The 20,935-nt window shown below is 36.6% G+C and overlaps 1 protein-coding gene across 7 annotated transcripts in view; it reads right to left on the bottom strand.

Annotated features, from left to right (window-relative positions):
- The window catches only part of nlgn1 (neuroligin 1), a 322,087-nt gene that overhangs the window by 152,301 nt on the left and 148,851 nt on the right, over positions 1–20,935 (bottom strand). For 5 of the 7 annotated variants that reach the window (XM_051912622.1, XM_051912623.1, XM_051912619.1 and 2 more), the window contains 2 exons: positions 16,143–16,202; positions 9,972–10,124 (listed from right to left, as the gene is read on the bottom strand). In XM_051912622.1, coding sequence (XP_051768582.1) covers positions 9,972–10,124; positions 16,143–16,202 — 213 coding nt within the window. The remainder of the gene's footprint in view (positions 1–9,971; positions 10,125–16,142; positions 16,203–20,935) is intronic. The other 2 variants (XM_051912625.1, XM_051912626.1) reach the window with 1 other exon arrangement.

The following is a 20,935-nucleotide window of genomic DNA, read 5'->3' as shown; positions in this document are numbered from 1 at the left end:
TAGGATGTTTAAACGCACTTTCTATTGAATGGTTAGGCCACATGACATTTTAATGGAATTCAATTTAAAATGAGAATGTAGCTCTGTTCTAAAAACTTTCCTTGCTTTGAAGCAGCTTGTATGTGGAGAAAAAAAAATCATTCTAGATAAACTAGCTATAATATAATTGGCTCACAACACCATAAGGGGCCCCCAAGCACCATGGAGGCAACGGGGGTGTCCTGAACGCTAGCGGGTACCACATAAAACTTCACAAGACTTTAGAATTGGAGATTTCAAACACGCGAAAAGCAGGTAGCTCAGAAACCAGGGGAGTAAATAAGATTTTTTTGAGGCCAAACAGAATAAACGAAATTACAAGAGCCAAGAAGCTCGGGGCTGGTGACTAGAGATATAAATCTTTATCTGTTCGGGCTACAGGCTAACCTCTGATTAACTGCATTTGGTGGAAATTTACAGCTGTGGATCTCCACAGCAACAAAATCATAAATGAATCTCAATGAAGGATTGAGGCAAGTTACAAGGACCGGGATGAATTACTTCAAGGTTCTGTAGTATGTGGTGATCCTAATCCTGATAATCGAGCATGTTCCAGTCCACACAAGCTCCATAAACAGACAAGATGGAAAGACCATCAAACCTCAAGGTATTTCAAAATCGCAGAGGGATCATCCAGAGTCCCGTTTACAATCTCAACGTGAGATGTGGGCGTACCAGCGGCTGTACACACGGGCCCTAGATTCATGCGCAGACCTTTATAAGTAGAAAAGGCTTATTTCACTTATCTCTTACTTCCAGAGTACATAGGACACAGAATATCAAAACCCCAAGATAGTCACAACCCCAATTGCTCCCTACAAATGTGCCTTGTCCTGTCTTGCCCTTACTGATAAAAGCACGGCTGAAAATGCTGACAGAAAATCAGCCAAAAAAAAAAAAAATCTTTTCCAAAAGTGTCCCTTGTTCTGACCTCTAAAATGAGTATTTGAGTTAAAAGATTGGTAAATCAAAATGGAGGGCCATAATGGCAAGAAATATTGCCTGCAATCGGAAACATTTGGTTTACACCACTCAAAAGAATATCACTGATATAGAGGGATAGTTCAAAAAATTAACATTCTGTCATTATTCACTCATGTCATTCTAAACTGGCATGGCTTTATTTTAAATCTTTCAACAATTTTTGTCTAATGAAAGTCAAAAGGCATAAAACAAATGGGCATTGGACCTAGGGCTGCACAATTATTCATATTTTAATCACGATCGTGATTTCTGCTTCTCTCGATTATTTAAGCATAACCTTATTTGCAATATATCCAAACAAGAATCTTGACTACATTGTTATATAAATGCACTTCTGCAACCTCTGTGCTAAAATACACATTATTATTTGTTGTTTTAACAGAAAAACATTAAAATACCTTAGAATTGTTGTAATTAATATCAGAAATTTCACAGTTTTAACAGTTCATAATGTAGAGGAAGTAGGTAAAGCAATCCTTGCATATGAGTTGATGTTTTCTTAATGTGTGCTTACCTGAAAATGCAATAATTCTAATGAAAGGTAAAAAAGAAATTTCTCAAATGAAAACAACCGTGATCAATAACCATCATTATAATTTTTGAGCAAAATAATCATGATTATTGTATGATCCCATTGATGTACATTCCTCAAAACATCTTCTTTTAAGTTCCACGTAAATAACAAGGTGAATTATCCCATTGGATAATCTATCCCTTTCACATAGATGTGCCAAACCAGTTAGGTAGAATGGAAAAACATTTGTAGGGAATATCCATGGGAATTGTAATTGAATGTAATGCATGGGGGGTAAAAAGCTAAGAACCAAACCAAAGATTTGTTCCACCCTCAGAGTTTTACACGCAATCCATCCTGGCTCAGAGGGTTCCCTGGCTTTGGTCCTGCAGCGTAGTTCATTTCTAAGGTGTTAAACATGTCCATCTGTTTTCCCCCGGCAGAAGCTACAGCGCTGCGTGAATCCCGGCGAGCACCTTGATCATCCGCAGTGGCAGTTGTTCCCTGCCGAAAAAGCCTACGAGCGGACCCGGCTAATCTCTGGCTCCATGGCAGAGATGGATGGAAGCACATGGACGCATCCATCTGCTGGTACCCTCTTGCCTAATAGACCCTGCAGTGTGGCTGGGAGTGAGGGTGGTCATCCCGACAACGAGTCCCAGACGCTGGAGACAACTCCTGCGCGCTCTGGGCTGTAAATTACTGGATCTTCAAATGCAACTCAGTTTGAGTTCAATTTCTCTCCCTGATACAGTAAATAAAATAAAACCCCAAGCGTACAGGCAGTTACTTCACCCTCAAAAATGAGATAACTCCCTTCCCCAAACTACTCTACTTGGTTTAGATTGTTTGGTCCAAAGCTCAGTTCCTGTCGGCTCCATTTTACAATTCCATTTTACATTCAAGTTTGGGGTCAATGTTACAAAAGATTTATGTTCTTAACAAATTATGTTCTTTTGAATTTTCTATTCATCAAAGAATAGAAAATGTATCTTGGCTTCCACAAAAAAATATAAAGGATCTGTTTTCAACATTGTTTATGCTATTTGCTATTGAACACACTTCTTCGTTTAATTCATAAATTTAAGGATTAATATGAATATTAACACAATAAATTAAAACAGTAGCATGTAGCTTTTAGGTGTTAAATAAACAGTGATCAGTAAGTAAACATTGATCAGTAATAAAGTGCAAAAAAAATATATTTAGAGCAGTGAGTTGTTTTATTTTTTTCTTGCCAATATTGTGAATAATTCCAGAATTTGGATTGGAATGACAGGACAAGCAATTGAATTGCAATTCAAAGAAATTCTTGGGGTTCGATTCTCAATACCGACAGGAAATGACTGAGGTGGCTTTGAGCAAGGCACCTGACCCCCAATCACTCCCCGGGTGCCACAGCTACAATGGCTCCCAAAAACTGGAGGGGTAAATGCAGAGGACAAATATTGCGTATGGGTTACCATACTTGGCCTTCACTTTTCACTTTTCTTAGAAATTAAGGAATCATCCACCAATAATTTATTAAATTTAATGTAAGGCCTTTGAATGATGTAAGCCATTAAAACTTTCATAACTTATTTCCCAAACTTTCAAGCACAGCTTTGTAAAGTCAACATTCAAAGTTTGTCTTGGCCTTTTTAGTTAAAAATGTACAATTATGAAATTCAATGGATTTCAATTTAGTTTAATTCTACTTCCTTGGATTCAAATTTGAATTGAAATTCTGCATTCTTTTGTAATTCAGCAATCTGAATCTTTCTCAATTCAATTCTGAATGGCGTACAATCCTGGTAGTAAAGAATCTGTACTTTTGACATCCCTATTTAAAAGTGTGGTTTGCACATCTAAGTTCAGAAACAAACAGAAATCTGATGTAAAACAGACTCTCATCTGCAATTCAAGTTCTAGTGTAGCCTTGTCTCTTCCTGAGATCCCTGAGGATTATGATACTCCACAGAGAGAAAAGTGTCACCGCAATATCATTAACTCATGCTTTAAGTCCAGGAATGCATGAAATCATGATGTCAAACCTCCATTGTGGATTCAACAGCACACCAAATTTGACTACTTATTAATATCTACATTGAGTCTAGCCTGGGGCAATCCACATGTCAGTGGAACCACGCCAAAACCGGGAAGCGAGGAAGAGAGATAGCAAAAGGAAGTGAGAGAGAGACTTTGGAGAAGAAGAGGAGGAGACGTGAGTGAGTGGGCCCAGATGGACATCTGCTGCACTCTTGCAGGCTGAACTAATCCTTTCGGTTAGCGGCGCTCATAGGGCAAAGCCTCTCTGATGGCAGATGTCCTCTGTACTCTGTCGCTTGCCTTTTTGCCCTCTACCAAGGCATCCACCCGTCACGACCAATGAGGCCCATCACTTAAATTAATGCAAACGCACATACGTAGACTACTAAATCTACAGGGTAGTGCTATTAAATCTGTAGGGTAGCATGAAAGCTGGGTCAAGATCAAAAGTGTCAGTAATATATTACAACAAACACATTATATTATATAGGCAGACATGTTGCCTACTGTCTTACAGACTGTAAATCTAAAGAAAGAAGAGGAAGAAGTAGAAAAATACATAAATTATATATATATTCAGCATATTAGAATGATATCTGAAGGATCATGTGACGCTGAAGACTGGAGTAATGATGCTGAAAATTCAGTGTTGCATCACAGAAATAAATTATATTTTAAAGTATATTAAAATAGAAAACCATTATTTTAAAATGTAATAATATTTCACAATATTACTGTTTTTCTGTATTTTTGATCAAATAAATAAATAAACTGTTTCAAAAACATTAAAAATAGTAATGTTTCCAAACTTTTGACCAGTACTGTATATACAGTATGATTAAAAACACAATAAATATAATAGTAATATTGTGAAATATTTTTTACAATTTAAAATAACTATATTCTATTTTAATATATTTTAAAATGTAATTTATTTTGGGGGGTGGCCAAGCTTAATTTTCAGCATCATTACTCCAGTCTGTCACATGATACTTTAGAAATCATTCTAATACGCTGATTTGAGCTGATTAATATTTTTGTGGAAACACTGATACTTTTTTTTAGGATTCTTTGATAAATAGGAAGTTAAAAAGAACAGCATTTATGTGGAACAGAAATGTTTAGTAACAATGTAAAGCTGAATAAAATGTAATTGCTGAATAAAAATATTCATATATTTAAAAAAAAAAAAAAAAAAAATCATTAACTGACAAAAAAATATTACAATAAACAGGATGTTCTTTCTCATTGTTTTTACACAAAATAAATGTCCTTTATCAATATAGTAGGGTTAAACTGACCACAAGACTCAACAAGAGCCCCAAACAGCCAGTAATAGCAGCAAGCATTGGTGAGGCAAAATAATGGACGATGGGACCATCCCACAGAGTTGTTAAACGCTTGTTAAGATTAATAAACACCCTCCAATGAAGCATCTCCCCAGACACACTGCTTCCTGAATAGGGTCAGACATCATACATGCTTCCTTAAAGACCCTGTGGCATGCTTACACTTAAGCAAGCATATGACTGAAGGGAACAAGAGAGAGAGAGAAAGAGAAAGTAGGTGATAAAGGACACAGCGCTGAAGGCAAAAAACGTGGAGAGAAAGCAAGAGAGGTGGAGGTTGGAGAAAGCAAAAGACTAATGAAACTGAAACATCAGGGGTATTTGTTTCAAGGGAGAAGAAAATTAATAAGCATGAAAAATAATAATCCTCAACACTGGGCCACATGGAATGATTAAAGCAAAACAACAAACCAATTATTACAGGGTGAGCAGTGCGGCGAAGTCTTGACAAAGAAGTAAACAACCGAACTAACCGGCACGCGAGCACACACACCTCCACCGACGACTGCATCTGCTTTACACCAGTGCAGCACCCAGCCAACCACGCACATACTGACTAACAAGTGCGGATGACTCAAATCAATTTAGATCTAGTTAACAGTTCTACTGTAACTCAGTGTGTCATCCACACGCAGAGAGTGATGTCCCTTTAAAAATACATAACCTCAGCGTGTCATTCGCAAGCAAAGAATGAAATTTAATATTTTTAGAATACATTACGTGGTCTTATTATTCTTCGTCTTCTATGAAAATCTCTTTTTGTTCCCAATAAAAAGTTCAGGGGTAATTTGCCTGATGAAAAATAACACCATAAACCAGCCTAAGCTTCTTTGAAAGTGAAAGTGACATGACGTGTAGCCAAGTATGGTAACCTATACTCGGGAATTTGTGCACTGCATTTCACCCATCCAAGTATTGAACACACACCCGGAGCAGTGGGCAGCCATTTGGGGTTAGCTGCCTTACTCAAGAGCACCTCAATTGTGGGTGAAAGAAATCACCTCAAATGAGAAAGAAAGAAAGCACTGTTCATTCACTCCCTTCACATACAGTACATTTCCTGCCAGTACTGAGACTCAAACCCACAACCTTCAGATTACAAGTCTGACTTTCTAACCATGAGGCCACAAGTGCCCCATAGCTGCCAGTTGGTGGTCGTATCTGACCATAGCAATGGTTTTAGATGTGTTTTGGGCACTGGAAGACCAGCTAGCCACTTAGCTAAACCAGGTAAATACTAGCTTGGTCAGGACAGGACCATATGAAATCAACCAAGGTTTTTAGCAGGTTTGTGTGAAAATCTGATTTTATTTGCTAAATTTTTTTTTTAGATAAATTCGCAAAAGGTCACATATGAAGACTTTAGATGATGCCAACTTTACATCAACAAAAAACTATCAAATATTATTCTTATATTGTAAAATTATCCTTATATTGTAATCATTATGAGCGCTAGGCATATGACGGTATCAAAATTTCATGTTGCGATAAAAAGCTTTTATCACGGTATACGGCATTATCACGATATTGAAATAAGTTGCAAAACAGTTTGTAATATAACAGGTTTTTTAACTTTTTTCTTGTAACAAAAAGTACTCTGAACATATAAATACAATAAAGTAATACAAAAAAAAAATAAAGTCAACTATTTCAAACAGATTAAAGTGGAAAAGAATCATAAAGAACAATAGGTATCACTTTACAATAAGGTCTCATTAGTTAGCATTAGTTAATGCATTAACTAACATTAACAATGAGCAATATCTACATTTGTTATGGAAGTTATTCTTTGTTAAAGTTAGTTTAAAAATACAACTTTTCATTTTAGCTCAGATCCATTAAATAATACAGTTACAATTTTTGATTCTAATAAAGTGTTATTAAATGTTGAAATTAAGATTAATAAATGCTTTAGAAGTATTTTTCATTAAAAAAATGGAGCCTTATTGTAAAGTGTGACTGCACAACAAAGAATCAGAACATATTAAAACAATATCTAAGGCATGTTGTAGTCCAGATTAAAATATAAAAATGTTTAAGTTTGAAAATAAATAGCCTTACGTCTTTAAGAATTTGGTGCTGTGATGAACACAATAGCGAATACAAAAATCTGAATGGCACATTTATATTGTAATAGCTGTAGCACCACTGCTTCGTTTACAGGTATTACTGGGGTAACCACTGCATTTCTGCTGTTCCATCAGCTCCATCTGCTGTCAGAGTGTGCATTTTCATTCAGCGCAGCTCCTTCACTAGTTCTGCCATACGCTGCTCATGCATGTTGGGCTTGTTTACATCAGTGCGCGAGTCCTCTTTGACAAAGCATACAGCGGTGTTGTGCATTTTCAACGGTTGATGAGTAAAGTATACTTAAAATGCATTCTAAAAATCAGAATAATTCGTAATAAATTATTATTCACAGTATTTTGAAGTGCCCATGATAACAATATCGCGCATATTCATTAAAGTGAATTATTCATTATTTACAAACAATGTGAACATGGGAAATCTCGCAAAATCTCTTGTGGTCAACTTGTGGTGACTTTAGGGTAAACAAACATGGCAGACAATAGTCAATAATGGCGATAATAGTGGACTGCTTTTTACAGAAAATTATTGGAAAAATGGAAAAAGATGATATTGGATGAAGTCTTCAGTCAGCTTGCTTTCTGATTTGGTATCATTTCGTTCCATGTGACAATCTACTGAATGCGTGCATGTTTGTTTTTGAGGTTCCCAAACAGGATTTCTGATTGTAAATATTCAACCTGTTAGATATTTATGATTTGAGATAGGTGCGGCCCGGACGTTCTTTCAAGCAGATTAACAATATGTATAGTGAAAAGCATTATACAGAAATTTTGAATTGAACTGAATTTATCATTGCTCAGCAAAATGTCATATTTCGCTCGTGTTCACTGTAAATATTACCTAAATTTTGCTAATGAAACCGCAACTTAACTCTGGAGCTAGTAATTTATTCCTTATACTGTAGGTATGGCGCTATTTTAGGTTATATACTTTATACGTTATTGGCTGGATTTGAAGGATAGTTGCTAAAGAGGAATAGGACACCAGCACCACCAAAAAAATATGATGGTGGCACTCGGTAAAACAGGCCCTTATGCCAGCTGATTAGCTGTCGGAGAGCAGTTTTATTCAGGGGGGCATGACGAGAGCGACTCGCTCCATAAATCTACAACAGTTCTGATAATGACACTCAGACTGTGTGCAGAGCTATAATCCATTAGGCCCTCTCACCATTACAGCACCTTTCCCAGAGGCTGCTCCGGAGCTTAGCCGAACCCCAGACAACTATGAGAAAAACATAGCAACAATAAATTAAGGGTTGTGGCATGCGGGCACATGCTTAAACCCCCTAATGGATCTGTGTGCCTTAGCTAGGAAAAAAATAGCCAATCATCAGCAGTGGATTTGTTATAAAAAGCTAAGGGCGACTGATGGAAGATGGCTGCGAACTGAATCATTAATGGAGAAAGATCACACTGAGCCTCATTTACTAACGGAAAGATATACTGTGATGATTCTGATGCAAATAACTGATGATAATTTCAGAATTCATGCATTAATTCTTTAATATTTGTATGACTAAAGACCCACACTAACAGATGCCTCATGCCACTAGCATATTAGCATCTGCCAGCACCGTAATACTGGTCAAAATGGTGACTTATATTGTACAGATGTGAACAACTTAATTAAATGGACAATAAAAGCCCTTTGTAGGACTAGCAACAGCTGCTAATGTTTCTTTAACAAGCCTATTTGAACAAACACCCCACAAATTAATCAGTTTTTGAGTTATAGTGACCTATGACTCTTGTTCAATTGACAAGTCATCACTTTGACAGACATTCATTGAAGATCAAATTTACCCTACATCACAGTTTACATGTTTTCCTCCAATAACCGGCCAATAAACAGCTAATTTCAAATTAAACATGCACTATTTTGGTATGTATGATGTTATGAAGTTGATTAGACTGAAAACTGATGCTAAGTTGCAGTCAAATGACTACCAAAAGCACAGATGGGTTAAGCTGATCAGTGTCGTATCTTTATAGAGAGTTATATTTGCTACCACAGATCAAAGATTAATGCTTGTTTGCAAAAACAACAAAGGTTTTTTTTTTCTTTGTCATATCCCTGATTCTAGCCATCGCAAATTCACTTTTGAGACAGATGCATTTCTGCACAAGATGTTAAGCACAGTGAAATAAAACAGGCAGCAGATGAGTTTATCTATGAGTTTCCATCATTTTAATCTGAAATAATAACTGTCAATCACTGAGGAATTTGTATATAATGAAAACACTGACTGATCTGTCATGAACACAATGATGCATTTGCATAAGAACCTCACAGACAAATAATGAAGCAATCTGAGAAAAGCGTCGGCTGCAAAAGATAATTCATCAAAATGGCTATTTCTGTGCTAAATGCATTTGTACGCAACTAAAATAACACTTAACTTTCCTTGTTAACAGATCTAGACAACTGGAATATGGAAAGCACCTCGCTCTTGGAGAAATTCTCCAAAGCTTATTAATAAATCCAGCACCATTTGCTTGAGGCAATCTTGTTCATTAAGTAAAAATACACAATTTTATCTCTATCCACAAATCTGTTCCATTGAAAAATGATAATTGACAGAGGAAGAGGAATAGCAATGAGGAAAGAGACAGGGATGCATATGGGCTAGAGTTGTTGTATTGCAATTGAAACTGGAAGGTCATAAAGCTTTGATAGTTCCAGTATTTACTATCACCTTAAATCATGTACAACTACAGCAAACTTTTCTATAATAAGTTTTCATGCTTGTGCGCCGCTGTAGAGAGCATTGCCACTTCACCCGTTTTATGCTTATGAGCTTGAGGCTATTCACAGGCAACAAATCATCTTTCACTGAAGGAAAATTGTACCTCGGTGGAGAGAAACAAAGCTAGAACAAGCCATTCAGAGGCTATCATATGGGGCACGGACCGGGAAACCCTGATGCATGATGGGTAAAGTTAAGCAAAATCTGAATTGCTTACCTAGCACACCAAGCCGATAGTTTACGGTTATTACGATGACGTTGCCGTAACTGGCCAAGATGCTTCCATCGAACATATTTCCTGTTCCTTCCATGTATGATCCTCCATGAATGAAAACCATCACCGGTTTGGGGCTCCCACTTTCACGAATGTCTGGAAAAAGGAGGATAGAAATGATTAAATGACAAATTACTGTAGACAGCTGGAAATGCATTCAGAGCTGAGGGCTCCCATTTTGCTCAAATTGGCCACATTGGCTTCATTTTTGAGACTTGGTCAATTTTAGAAATTAGCTCATTCATTTCCTAGGCAATATGAAAGTCATGTTCCTGGTTATCAAAAAAATTTGCATTACTTATTATTATTTTTTCCTTAAAAAGCCTGCCAGCAATAAAAAGTGGAAATTAAAACGGGCATTTTAATTTCTAATGCTTTAAATTAAAGGTTTAGTTCATCCAAAAATGAAATTTCTGTCATTAATTACTCACCCTCGTGTCGTTCCAAACCTGTAAGACTTTCGTTCATCTTCGGAACACAAATGAAGATCTTTTTGATGAAATCTGAAAGCCTTCTGTCCTTCCAGTGACAGCTACACAACTGACACTTTGACGCTTCAAAAAGTTCATAAAGAGATTGTACAACTAATCAATATGAATTTAGTGGTTTAGTCAATTTTTTTTAAAGAGCCTCGATCGCTTTATATGATGAACAGATTTCATTTGTGTTCCAAAGATGAATGAAAGTCTTACAGGTTTGGAATGACATGAGGGTGAGTAATTAATGACCGAATTTTCATTTTTGGGTGAACAATCCATTTAACTAAAGATCTGAAACATAACTAAGAAACGAGGTGGGCAAATTTAAAGCGAGGGGACATTCTCTGTACTCTACGAATAGGATCCGCCTGCCGCTTCACCTCATCTTCTCAGATCCCATTTTTCTTTTAGCAATAGAAATTGCACGCTTTTTAAATTTCCATACATTGCTTAGGCAAAGTAATCCACTTTGGGAAAATGGTCTCTGTCCGAAAGGGAGGTATTTTCAAAACACAAATGCGACGCAGATGATAACTTTCATCTTGCTTGAGGTAGAGTGCCATTTCATCATGGTTGCAAAGCCTTCACATAAATCTGGGTTATTTTATTGGGCATGCAGGGACCTGCTTCCGGGAGGTCTCGTAACAAGCGAAAAAAGCAAATGAAAAAAGCAATCATTTTCCAAAACAATTTTCTTAAGGCCCCTAAACAAGACCACCTCTTGCCAAATGTGCACACAATAGTTCTTTTTTATCAGTCAATGTAAGTTTCTCATTTCTCTTCTTGTCTCAGTTAACTCCTTCTTGTCTTTTCTCGTTTCCTCTTGGAAAATGCTCAAAGTCTCATCTCATTTTGTCTCATCTGTCCTCAGTCATTCTTCTTCATCGTCAGGCAAAGTCATTTTTCTTGTCTCATCTCACCTCGTCCTGTCCAATCTCTTCTGTTCTTCTCCTCCCAAAGTGAAAAAGTCCAATGTGATTATCACCTCACCCTTTACTGTCCCGTCCCACTTCATTGGCTCTTGAAAACTGGGAAAATTGTTCTTTATTAAGCAACGTAATGTCTCATCTCGCTTTGCCCCTTCCTGCCCCATCTTGTCTCTTCTTAACAAATGCTCAAATAACAGTGTTGTTCTTATTCAGTTGACCAAATGTCGTTCTCATCTTTTTTCTTTTCTCGTCCCATCTCTTCTCTTCTCGTCTCCCCTTGTCTCAGCTTCCTTTCCCATCTATTTATCAGAGATGTAATGTCTCTTCTTGATGTCAGATTTGGACTCAATGGTTCTTCTTTATCAGGCCATATAATGTCTCATCTCTTCTCTTTTCTCATCTTATCTTGTCTCACCACTTCCTGTTACATCTTTTTCTCTTCTTGCCAGTGTTGTGACTTTGTTAAGCTTTGATCATTAAAAAAATTTCTTAAGATTCAGTCGCTCTTAAGATTATTATTTTATTTGTAAATTAAGCATTTATTAGGTTTTGATATCTTATATTCATTTTGATAATGACCCATGAACCACAGAAGAATGTAAACTAGCCCAGTGAGTCTATCAGTGTCCAGCAAGAGGAAAAGACAGGAAGTGATTCCTCAGAGAAATGAATACTCCATTGATCCCAGACTTCATTCAGACTGACAGAAATACTCTTCATCAGCAGGCCAGAGTTCACGTGTGTATGCACACACCAGTTCCATTGTATTTTCCTCAGTCTTTTATAAATGTCATATGTCAAATGTCAACAATAAGTCCAGTGTACCGTGGCCTTTCTCCAAAACGTCACTCCTAAATGATAACATGAACAGAGTTTTTCTGTCACTGTTGAAATTTGACCAATTATGTTGACTTGCAAATGCTAAGCTATGTTTGTGAATAAGAAGGTCTATAGAGACCCTAGTGAAAAATAAATATACCAAAATACAATTGAAATACATTTATTTTATGCTAAGTATACTACAAATACATTTACATATACGGAAGTAGTGCTGAGGTCCAATTAAAGATATACTTAAGTATAACTGATTGTGCTAAAATGAAACTATTGCAAGTGTACTATAGGTACACTTTAAATATCTTGCATTTAAAGACATCATAGATTAATATTAAGAAGTGTGCATTGTGCAATTAAGAAGTATAAGTTTAAATTATAACATTTATGTCTGTAAATATTTTATATGGATTTGTAATATATTTAGTATGAAATAAATGTATTTTAAATACATTTTGGTACAGGTTTTTTTCACTAGGGGGACCACTGGGCGCCACACTCATTCAAAGAGTTAAGTAAGGTATTTTTATATAATAATAATGTGACTTCCGTTAAATGGCTTCCATTGAATAGTCAAAAACAGTTAAAACATTGTTCAAATGATCTAATTATGTGTTCCACAGAAACGAGAAAGTCATATGAGTTTGGAATGACAATTTTTGTGACTGGTTACTTTAACTTTAAGGTGATCTGTCTAAGACTTTTACTTTTGTAAATCCTATTTCTTCAGATTTTTGATCTGGCACAATCTAAGACCATATACTTGCATTGTCTCTTGGGCCTTTTGCTACCGATTCCTTAGAAAAAGTCAATAAACTTTGTACGCTTCATACTAAAGTACCAGATTAATGAACGTGTCAAAAGTGGCTATTGATTTTGGTGATAGTTTGCTTTAGTAAATCTCCAGCAAATAGTCATATCTGGAGAATCCCTTGGCATTTCAAGTTGTTATATATGATTGATGACCCTGGGATATGGCCTGTATGCAGCTTTTATATCAAAAACGAAAAAAAAATGTAAACTAATTAGAATGGATATTAATATCTGTGAGTGGGCCACTGATGTGATCAAGCCAATTACTGGATCTATGAAATAAAATCAGAGAAGCTGGTTGGCGAGAACTGTCGCCGATGCCACGGCAGCTGGTATAAGCAGTGTGCGGTAATAAGGTAGCGTTATGTCTACATAATTAATGTGCGCTCTGTGTCTCCTCTCAGCCCTATCAGCTACAGCTGTCTGAGAGCCAAACGGCGGCCCTTTTCCACTTAGCAAAAAGCATGCGCAGATAGGCCTCAGGAATTTGAATAAATGTATTTACTTATATGTTTAGCTCCTTTGGGTACATTCGAAAATGAATTCACTCGAACATTCGATTGAAAAGCACTACTGGGGCACTTTCAAGCGAAACATGATACAAACTGTGATAATTCAAATCAAGCTGTTTCTAAGCAGGCTATGTCAAGAGTAAAGGTTTTTCTTGTTTAACAACTAATTCACAGATCTTCAGATTCCTTTTGCTTTAACAGTCACCTGATTTTCGAAAAGCTAAGAACTGTGATGAAAGGAGTTTACAATAACCTTGGAGTGTTCTGACACACTGGGTTTGTGTTTCTCTGATTAAAGTCCTTTTAGTGAATGTTTGAATTCTGTTAAGATAAGTAAACATTAGTGTTGTGGAGTAAATTACTAAAACTAGCGACACCACTAACATTCTACTTACTAGCAAAGCCACAGCTACATGTTTCGTGCTAGCAAGACTTTTCAAACAGTGTAGGTTTCTGGAAACAAGTATTGTAGTACACAAGCTAGCACAAGCTAACACAACAAAATGCTAAATCACTATTTTTAATGTCATGTTGTATTGTGGAACAAGCCATGGTAACAATCAAATACATTTTTTTCTGTTCTTTCAGATATGTAGCATTCAAAAGCGATTTACTGATTTAGGTCTTATTTATAGCAAAATATTAGTTTAGCTGCGGTTCATGACTGTTTTTTAACTATTTTATATACTGTAAATAAATTTTTGAATGTTTGAATTCTGTTAACATAAGTAAACATTAGTGTTGTGGAGTAAATTACTGTAACTAGCGACACCAATAACATTTTACTTACTAGCGAAGCCACGGCTACGTTTCATGTTAGCAAGACTTTTCAAAACAGTGTAAGTTTCTGGAAACAAGTATTGTAGTACATATGCTAACACAAGCTAACACAACAAACTGCTAAATCACTATTTGTGATTTAATGTCATGTATTGTGGAACAGGCCATGGTAACAATCAAATACATTTTTCTGTTCTTTCAGATATGTAGCATTCAAAAGCGATTTACTGCTTTAGGTCTTATTTATAGCAAAATATTAGATTAGCTGCGGTTCATGATTGTTTTCAACTATTTTATATACTGTAAATCATAGTGTGTTTTATTTAGAGTAAATCTGCTCAATTGTCTGTTCAAGTTCAATGGTGTGACTGTTAAAAGAAAAAGAAAAAGTAGCTTCAATGTAGTTAGCTACTTTTTGTTTGCTACTTTTAGTAACTAACAAGATCAAAATAGATTTCCCAACACTGATGTAACTGTACGTACACCAAGGAAGGTTCAGGCTGAAAGTCTGCCACATTAGGAGTTTGAGCGGATCCTCGAAAAGAAGAATTTGGAGATTTCCACTTGCACACACTGTTGTTATCATCAAAAGAACTGTCGATCACTGGAGACATCTTAATAGATTCACAGTTGCAGTCATTGGGAAGCTCTTGGTTTTGGGAGGACTTTGTCATTGTAGCTTGATGCACTGCATTCTCCAATAAGAAGAGACACCTGATGGGTGGCTGTGAGTTTCTTGAAAGTAATTCAGACCAGGCCTCTGAAGACTCCAAGTCCGAGGCTAACATCAGCGATGAGTGTTTTCCCAGTATATCGTTGAGCATGCTTAAGAGGATTATTCTGTCGTTTTTCAAGAGAGTTCATATGAGATACTCTGCGGGATTCTCACTGTATATTTGTGTTGCTGTAATCTTTTGATGTGCAGATCAAAGCGAGCAGGCTCTTTCCTGGTTTTAGCCTGCTCTAATTGGTTCTTATTTCATTTGATTATACAGGAGACAGTCTTCACTGTGCTTCTGTTCTGACATGAACACGAAAGGAAATGCTTTTATCACATACAGTCACTCAGGGATTATTATCATTAGATTTTTTACCTCTTTTACAGTCTACAGCCCAGGCATTTAATCGATGTGTTAATTTGTTGTGCATCTCTATAGATTTTTGCACAACCACTAAACATCGGGCAATTAAAAGTCGTCTCAACTGCTGGACAGTAATGACTATTGATGCACCCTATGATGGAAATGCAGACATGGCATTTTTGGATTCCAGGAACATACAATGTTGCATAGGAAATTTTTGTAGGGGTTGAATTTTGGAAGATTATCAATCTGGGATTTTTTTATAATTATTATTATTATTATTATTATTTTTTTTTTAACCAGGGGATTACCTCAGAATATTTTTAATGGCAGAAAGGTTGAAAAATCATGCAAAAAGTGTTAAGAATTAATTTTAGGATTATTAGTTTGTTTGTTTGCTTGATTTGGTTGTTTAGGTGAGATGCAACATATAAAATTAAAAGGAAATAATAATAATAAAAAAAATATTCAAGCAAGAACCTATGAAGGGTTGTTAACAATTATGTGTATCTGGAATGACGGGAGACAGGTCACATCAAGCAAAAACGACAAAACACATCCAGCAAAAAACGAGCAAGAAAAAAATCTCCACTCTCAAAAAAGGACAAGAAATTTAAGAAAAACAAAGAAGAAAAAACCGCAGGGTTCCTTGTCATGCATATCAGTTTGGCATCAAAAAAAATACCTTCATCCTCAGCACCGTCATTATCAGCTAAATCATCATTCTGTTTCTTTGAAAGAGGACCTAGGATCAAGAATGGAAAAGATGGAGCAGAGAGAAAATACAAGAGCAAACAAGCCTTCAAAAAGTGCTTCAAAGACACAAAGAACTCGCATTGAAATCCTTGGTTTTAAAAACGATACCGTATTTCACCAAAAAAGGGAAAGGAAGAAAATCAGAAGGGAAGATCTAAGCTAAAAATGAAATGAAATAAACATTTTTAGAACTACAAAGGTAAGATAGAAAAGAAGCTCTGGGTCTTACTGATTTATGTAACAACTCAAAATAAGATATTTATTTTAAGTCCAAGATAAATCTTGCCTACTAATCAAGGGGACAAGTGTTGTTTTTTAACAGGGTTAACTACTTAATGCTGGTTTTTGACAGTCAACATCGTTTAAACATGTTTCCCTTTTTGCATGGAAATAATACACAGAAGACATTCAACAGCCAATGCACTGCGTTGTTATTTCACACCTGATGTGAGTTGTGGGTCACTATACAAATCATAACTTGTTCTTTTACATATCTGATTGATTGATTATTAATTGAATTGAATAAGAAAAATATCAATAAATATATGCAACAAGATCACCATATTCATGAAGGGGTTAAATATCTACATTCTCACCATTTGCTTTTTAATCTGCAAAATAACACAGAGAAGCACAGCCGAAATAAACAACGCAAAATAACAACGCAAGTCAGAGGCCGGTGAAGATAAATACTGTTTTCTGGCTTATTGTTTTCAGTAATATTGTTTCAGAAAGTGCAGGAAACACTCACGCACACAGACGTACACCAAACACGGATGAACTTGTGCATGCAGGAAGCGCATTTAAAATAAGCCAGCACCAAGCCAAAGGTTTCAGTGCACATGCAGGGGTGTGTATAGTGTGTGTATGTGTGTGTGAGAGAGAATGGCGGGAGGATTGGGGGATGAAGCAGCTCTCTCAGCCAAAAGTCAATCTGTCCATTTAATCAGACAGCTGGGGCCAAAACTCATGACCCACACATTCTAATGGACCACACAGGGGAAGGGAGAGGGTCGTGCGCTGCATTGCGTCCATTTTATTTTGGTGAATCACTATGTTTTCTGGTCTGGGCTATGACCTTTGTAAGTCCAGATATTGGTTGAAAATAACAGCTGCTGTTTTGAATAAAAAGCATTGTTAATATTTGGGACTCTCCTATTGTCTCTGAAAAATAAACACTGTGAATTTGCATACAAAAACAGTGGCTAAACACAAGAGATAAATATTCAGACCAACAAATCAGGTCAGTTTACGTCCTGTGTTACACTAAAAAGGAAAAAGAATGTGGGGAGAAAAGTTGAAACATTTGATTAGATTAAAAAAGTACATTAATTGCCTTCATATTAAGCAAAAACTAAAGAAAAAATACAAGTAATTTGTTAATTGCTTTGCATTCAAACAAAACACTGAGCCAAATTCAGTGAAAATTGAAGATAAATGTCAGATTGGGGCAAGTTGTCACATTACTTTTATAAAAAAAAATTTTTAAAAAATTATAAATTGGAATATTTGTTGGACAAAACAAAAGTTTCATAATGTTAGCACAGCATAGCAATTGCTGAAAGAGTACAGCAATATAGGATATTTATGAAATAGCTGTTCTCAAACTAAGCTCATGCTTCACTCCTCACCATGATGGTATCTCCCAAAAACCCCACATAACAGAAACTCTTCTAAAATGGGATAGCAAAGCATTAAACTTTACTAAATCCCGCCCCTTAACATTAATCTTGCACACAAAACATTATATAACACTTAATTTTAGCATTTATTCTCCCTTTCAAGTGTCATGGCAAAGCATGCTGGGAAATAGAAATCCCAGCCTAGTTTCAGGTAAATTTAAGTTTGCCTAAATAAAGAAACAAGTTCATAAAACTCAAAACAATTAAACAATTCAGATTACTTCAATTTTGTCAGGACCACTATCGTCAAATATGATTGATAATTGCATAGAGTTTGTATTGGCGGTATGATTCTGTTCTGGGCAAGAACTCCCTGCTCATCCATGCAGCCTAGCATGGATAAGAGCAGGAAGAGCAGCAATAACCCCCCTTAGGGTAAACAGAACAGAACCAACACATTCAGATATAATTAATGTCAATAATTTAACATGTACACATTTTTCAAGAATTAGTTTGATTCAGGGGAATCATAAGGCCAATCCTGACTGAAGAGAGGAGGAGCTGGGGATGGAGGAGGGTAATTAGCTCCTGAGTAATGCGATAGCTGCTGATAATACTGAGGAGCTTATATATGGATGCTGTGATAGGCGTCATATTCCTATAGGTAGACGTGAGTCACCTGGGAGTCAGTTGATGCGAGCTTGACTGACGTGACCTGCCAGAACTGACGCTAACGCTGGGTATGTGTCAGTTTCATGAACTCAAAAGAAAAAGAAAGTTCTAAATACTCATAAAAGTTAATTTAACTGAACAAATTTGTTTAATTTGAGTTTGCCCTATTCAGACCAATTAATTATTTTGAATGTTAAGGTTTACAGTGTACTTTTATTCATTACCTTTAACATGCAGTTTCACTAATTTGTTTTAATGGCCATTTAATGGCAGATTCCATTGAGACAACTTACCCCATGCTGTCCATATTAAAATAGGCATTACATTTAACCAGTGGATTTAATAATAATAATATTATTATTACTATTACATTCACTGAAGTGGACCCAGAGGCATAAATGTATTAGAGGGTGAAATGAATACATTTTAAGTTAGAAAAAGCATCATTGGTGACTTGGAAGTCATTTTATCACCATAAGCAGCCCTGCAAAGAAAAAAACAAAAATTAATAAATAGCACAAGTACAGACCAAGAATTGACTAAATCCTTGTCTGACAACACAACTAGCACAAATAAGCTCATACAATAACATCAACTATAATGAAAATGACCTCAATATCCCTGTCTTGCAGCCTCATAGTTCTGCAGCTTATTACAGAGAACGATTTTTATCAGTAGATAATTGCTTTGAGAGCAGTCTTCATTATATACGGTGGAGAATTCGAGCACTGCCCAGACTCTAGTTGACATGAGGGCCAGGGGTGAATGAAGCAAGCAGACAGGCAAAGGCAGAGATCAGGGCTGACCGAGGCCTGGCTTAGAGTTAATCTTGCCATCAGTACAAAACATGTTTGTGAAGACTGACTTTCTCTAAATCTCAAAAAGCTACTATGGAAACTTAGTGTTTCCATCAGATGGACAAAAGCTGTCAAAATAAGACTCCACGGAAGAATTATGACAATACTAGTGCAATACAAATACTAATACTCTTAAAGGGAGCAAAAACAGTTTTAAGCAAAGGTTTTGGGCTTTGGTTTTTCATAAAGTGCAATTTGTATGTTATATTTTACACCAAATTAATTTCCAGAAAGGGAAAGGGCTATAAGCTTTACTGCATCCATTTTATTTTGGTAAATCACTATGTTTTCTGGTTTGGGCCAAGACCTTTGTAAGTCCAGATATGGGTTAAAAATGACAGCTTCTGTTTTGAATAAAAAGCATTGTTAATATTTGGGGCTCTTCCACTCATATTTTCTTTGAAAAAACACTGTGAATTTGCATACAAAAATGCTGGCTAAACACAAAGATAAATATGTAGTCAGATGAATCAGGTAATTCGACATCCCATGTTACACCAATAAAAAAGCAACTATGTGAACTTACAGGGGCTGGACAATGAAACTGGTGTAGTGCCTCCTTTTGCGACTAATACAGCATTAATTATTCTTGGGAATGAAAGATACAAGTCCTGCAAAGTGACCAGAGGGATTTTGCGCCATTCCTCTTCCAGAACAGTAGCCAGGTCACTACGTGATGCTGGTGGAGGAAACCTTTTCTGACTTGCTCCTCCAAAATACCCCAAAATGTGGCCCAAAAATGTATAGATCTGGTGACTGTGCAGGCCATGGGAGATGTTCAACTTCACTTTCATGTTCATCAAACCATTCTCTCACAAGTCTTTCTGTGTGTATTGGTCCATTATCATGTTAATACACCGCACCCCCTTCATTAGCTGCACATGGACCTCCAGAATGGTTCAATAGTCCTTGGCAGTGACATGCCCATCAAGCACAAGTAGTGGGCCTAGGGAATGCCATGATATTACAGCCCAAACCATCACTGATCCACCCCCGTGCTTCACTCTGGGCACACAACCGTCTGGGTGTCCACAGCGTCTGTGTCCACATTGTTACTCTCCGGGATGTGAGACAGACAGTGAAGGTGGACTCATCAGAGAACAATACATGTTTTACATTGTCCACAACCCAAGATTTCCTCTGCTGGCATCACTGAAATTGATGTTTGGTTTTGGCATGAGTGACCAAACGTTTGGCTATAGCAGCGTGACCATGAAACTGTGGAGCTCCCGACAAACAGTTTTGGTGGAAACAGGAAAGTAATTCTTTTAATTCTGCAGTGAGTTTGGCAGCTGTGGTTTTAAGTTTTCTGGATACAATCCGGGTTAGTACCTGGACATCCCTTTCAGACAGCTTCCTCTTGCATCAACAGTTACTCCTGTTGGATGTGGTTCATCCTTCGTGGATGTATGCCGACATTACCCTGGATACCATAGCTCTTGATACACCACAAAGACTTGCTGTCATGGTCACAGATGAGCCAGTGTGACGCGCTCCAACAATTTGTCCTCTTTTGAACTCTGATATGTGTGTGAATTGCAATATTTTATGTACAGCTGTGCTATTGCTCT

The sequence above is a fragment of the Ctenopharyngodon idella genome, chromosome 11 (genome assembly GCF_019924925.1).
Source record: "Ctenopharyngodon idella isolate HZGC_01 chromosome 11, HZGC01, whole genome shotgun sequence".
Taxonomy (NCBI): Eukaryota; Metazoa; Chordata; class Actinopteri; order Cypriniformes; family Xenocyprididae; genus Ctenopharyngodon; species Ctenopharyngodon idella.
Note: the sequence above shows the minus strand (reverse complement) of the source record. Positions and strands in the feature narration are given on the sequence as shown.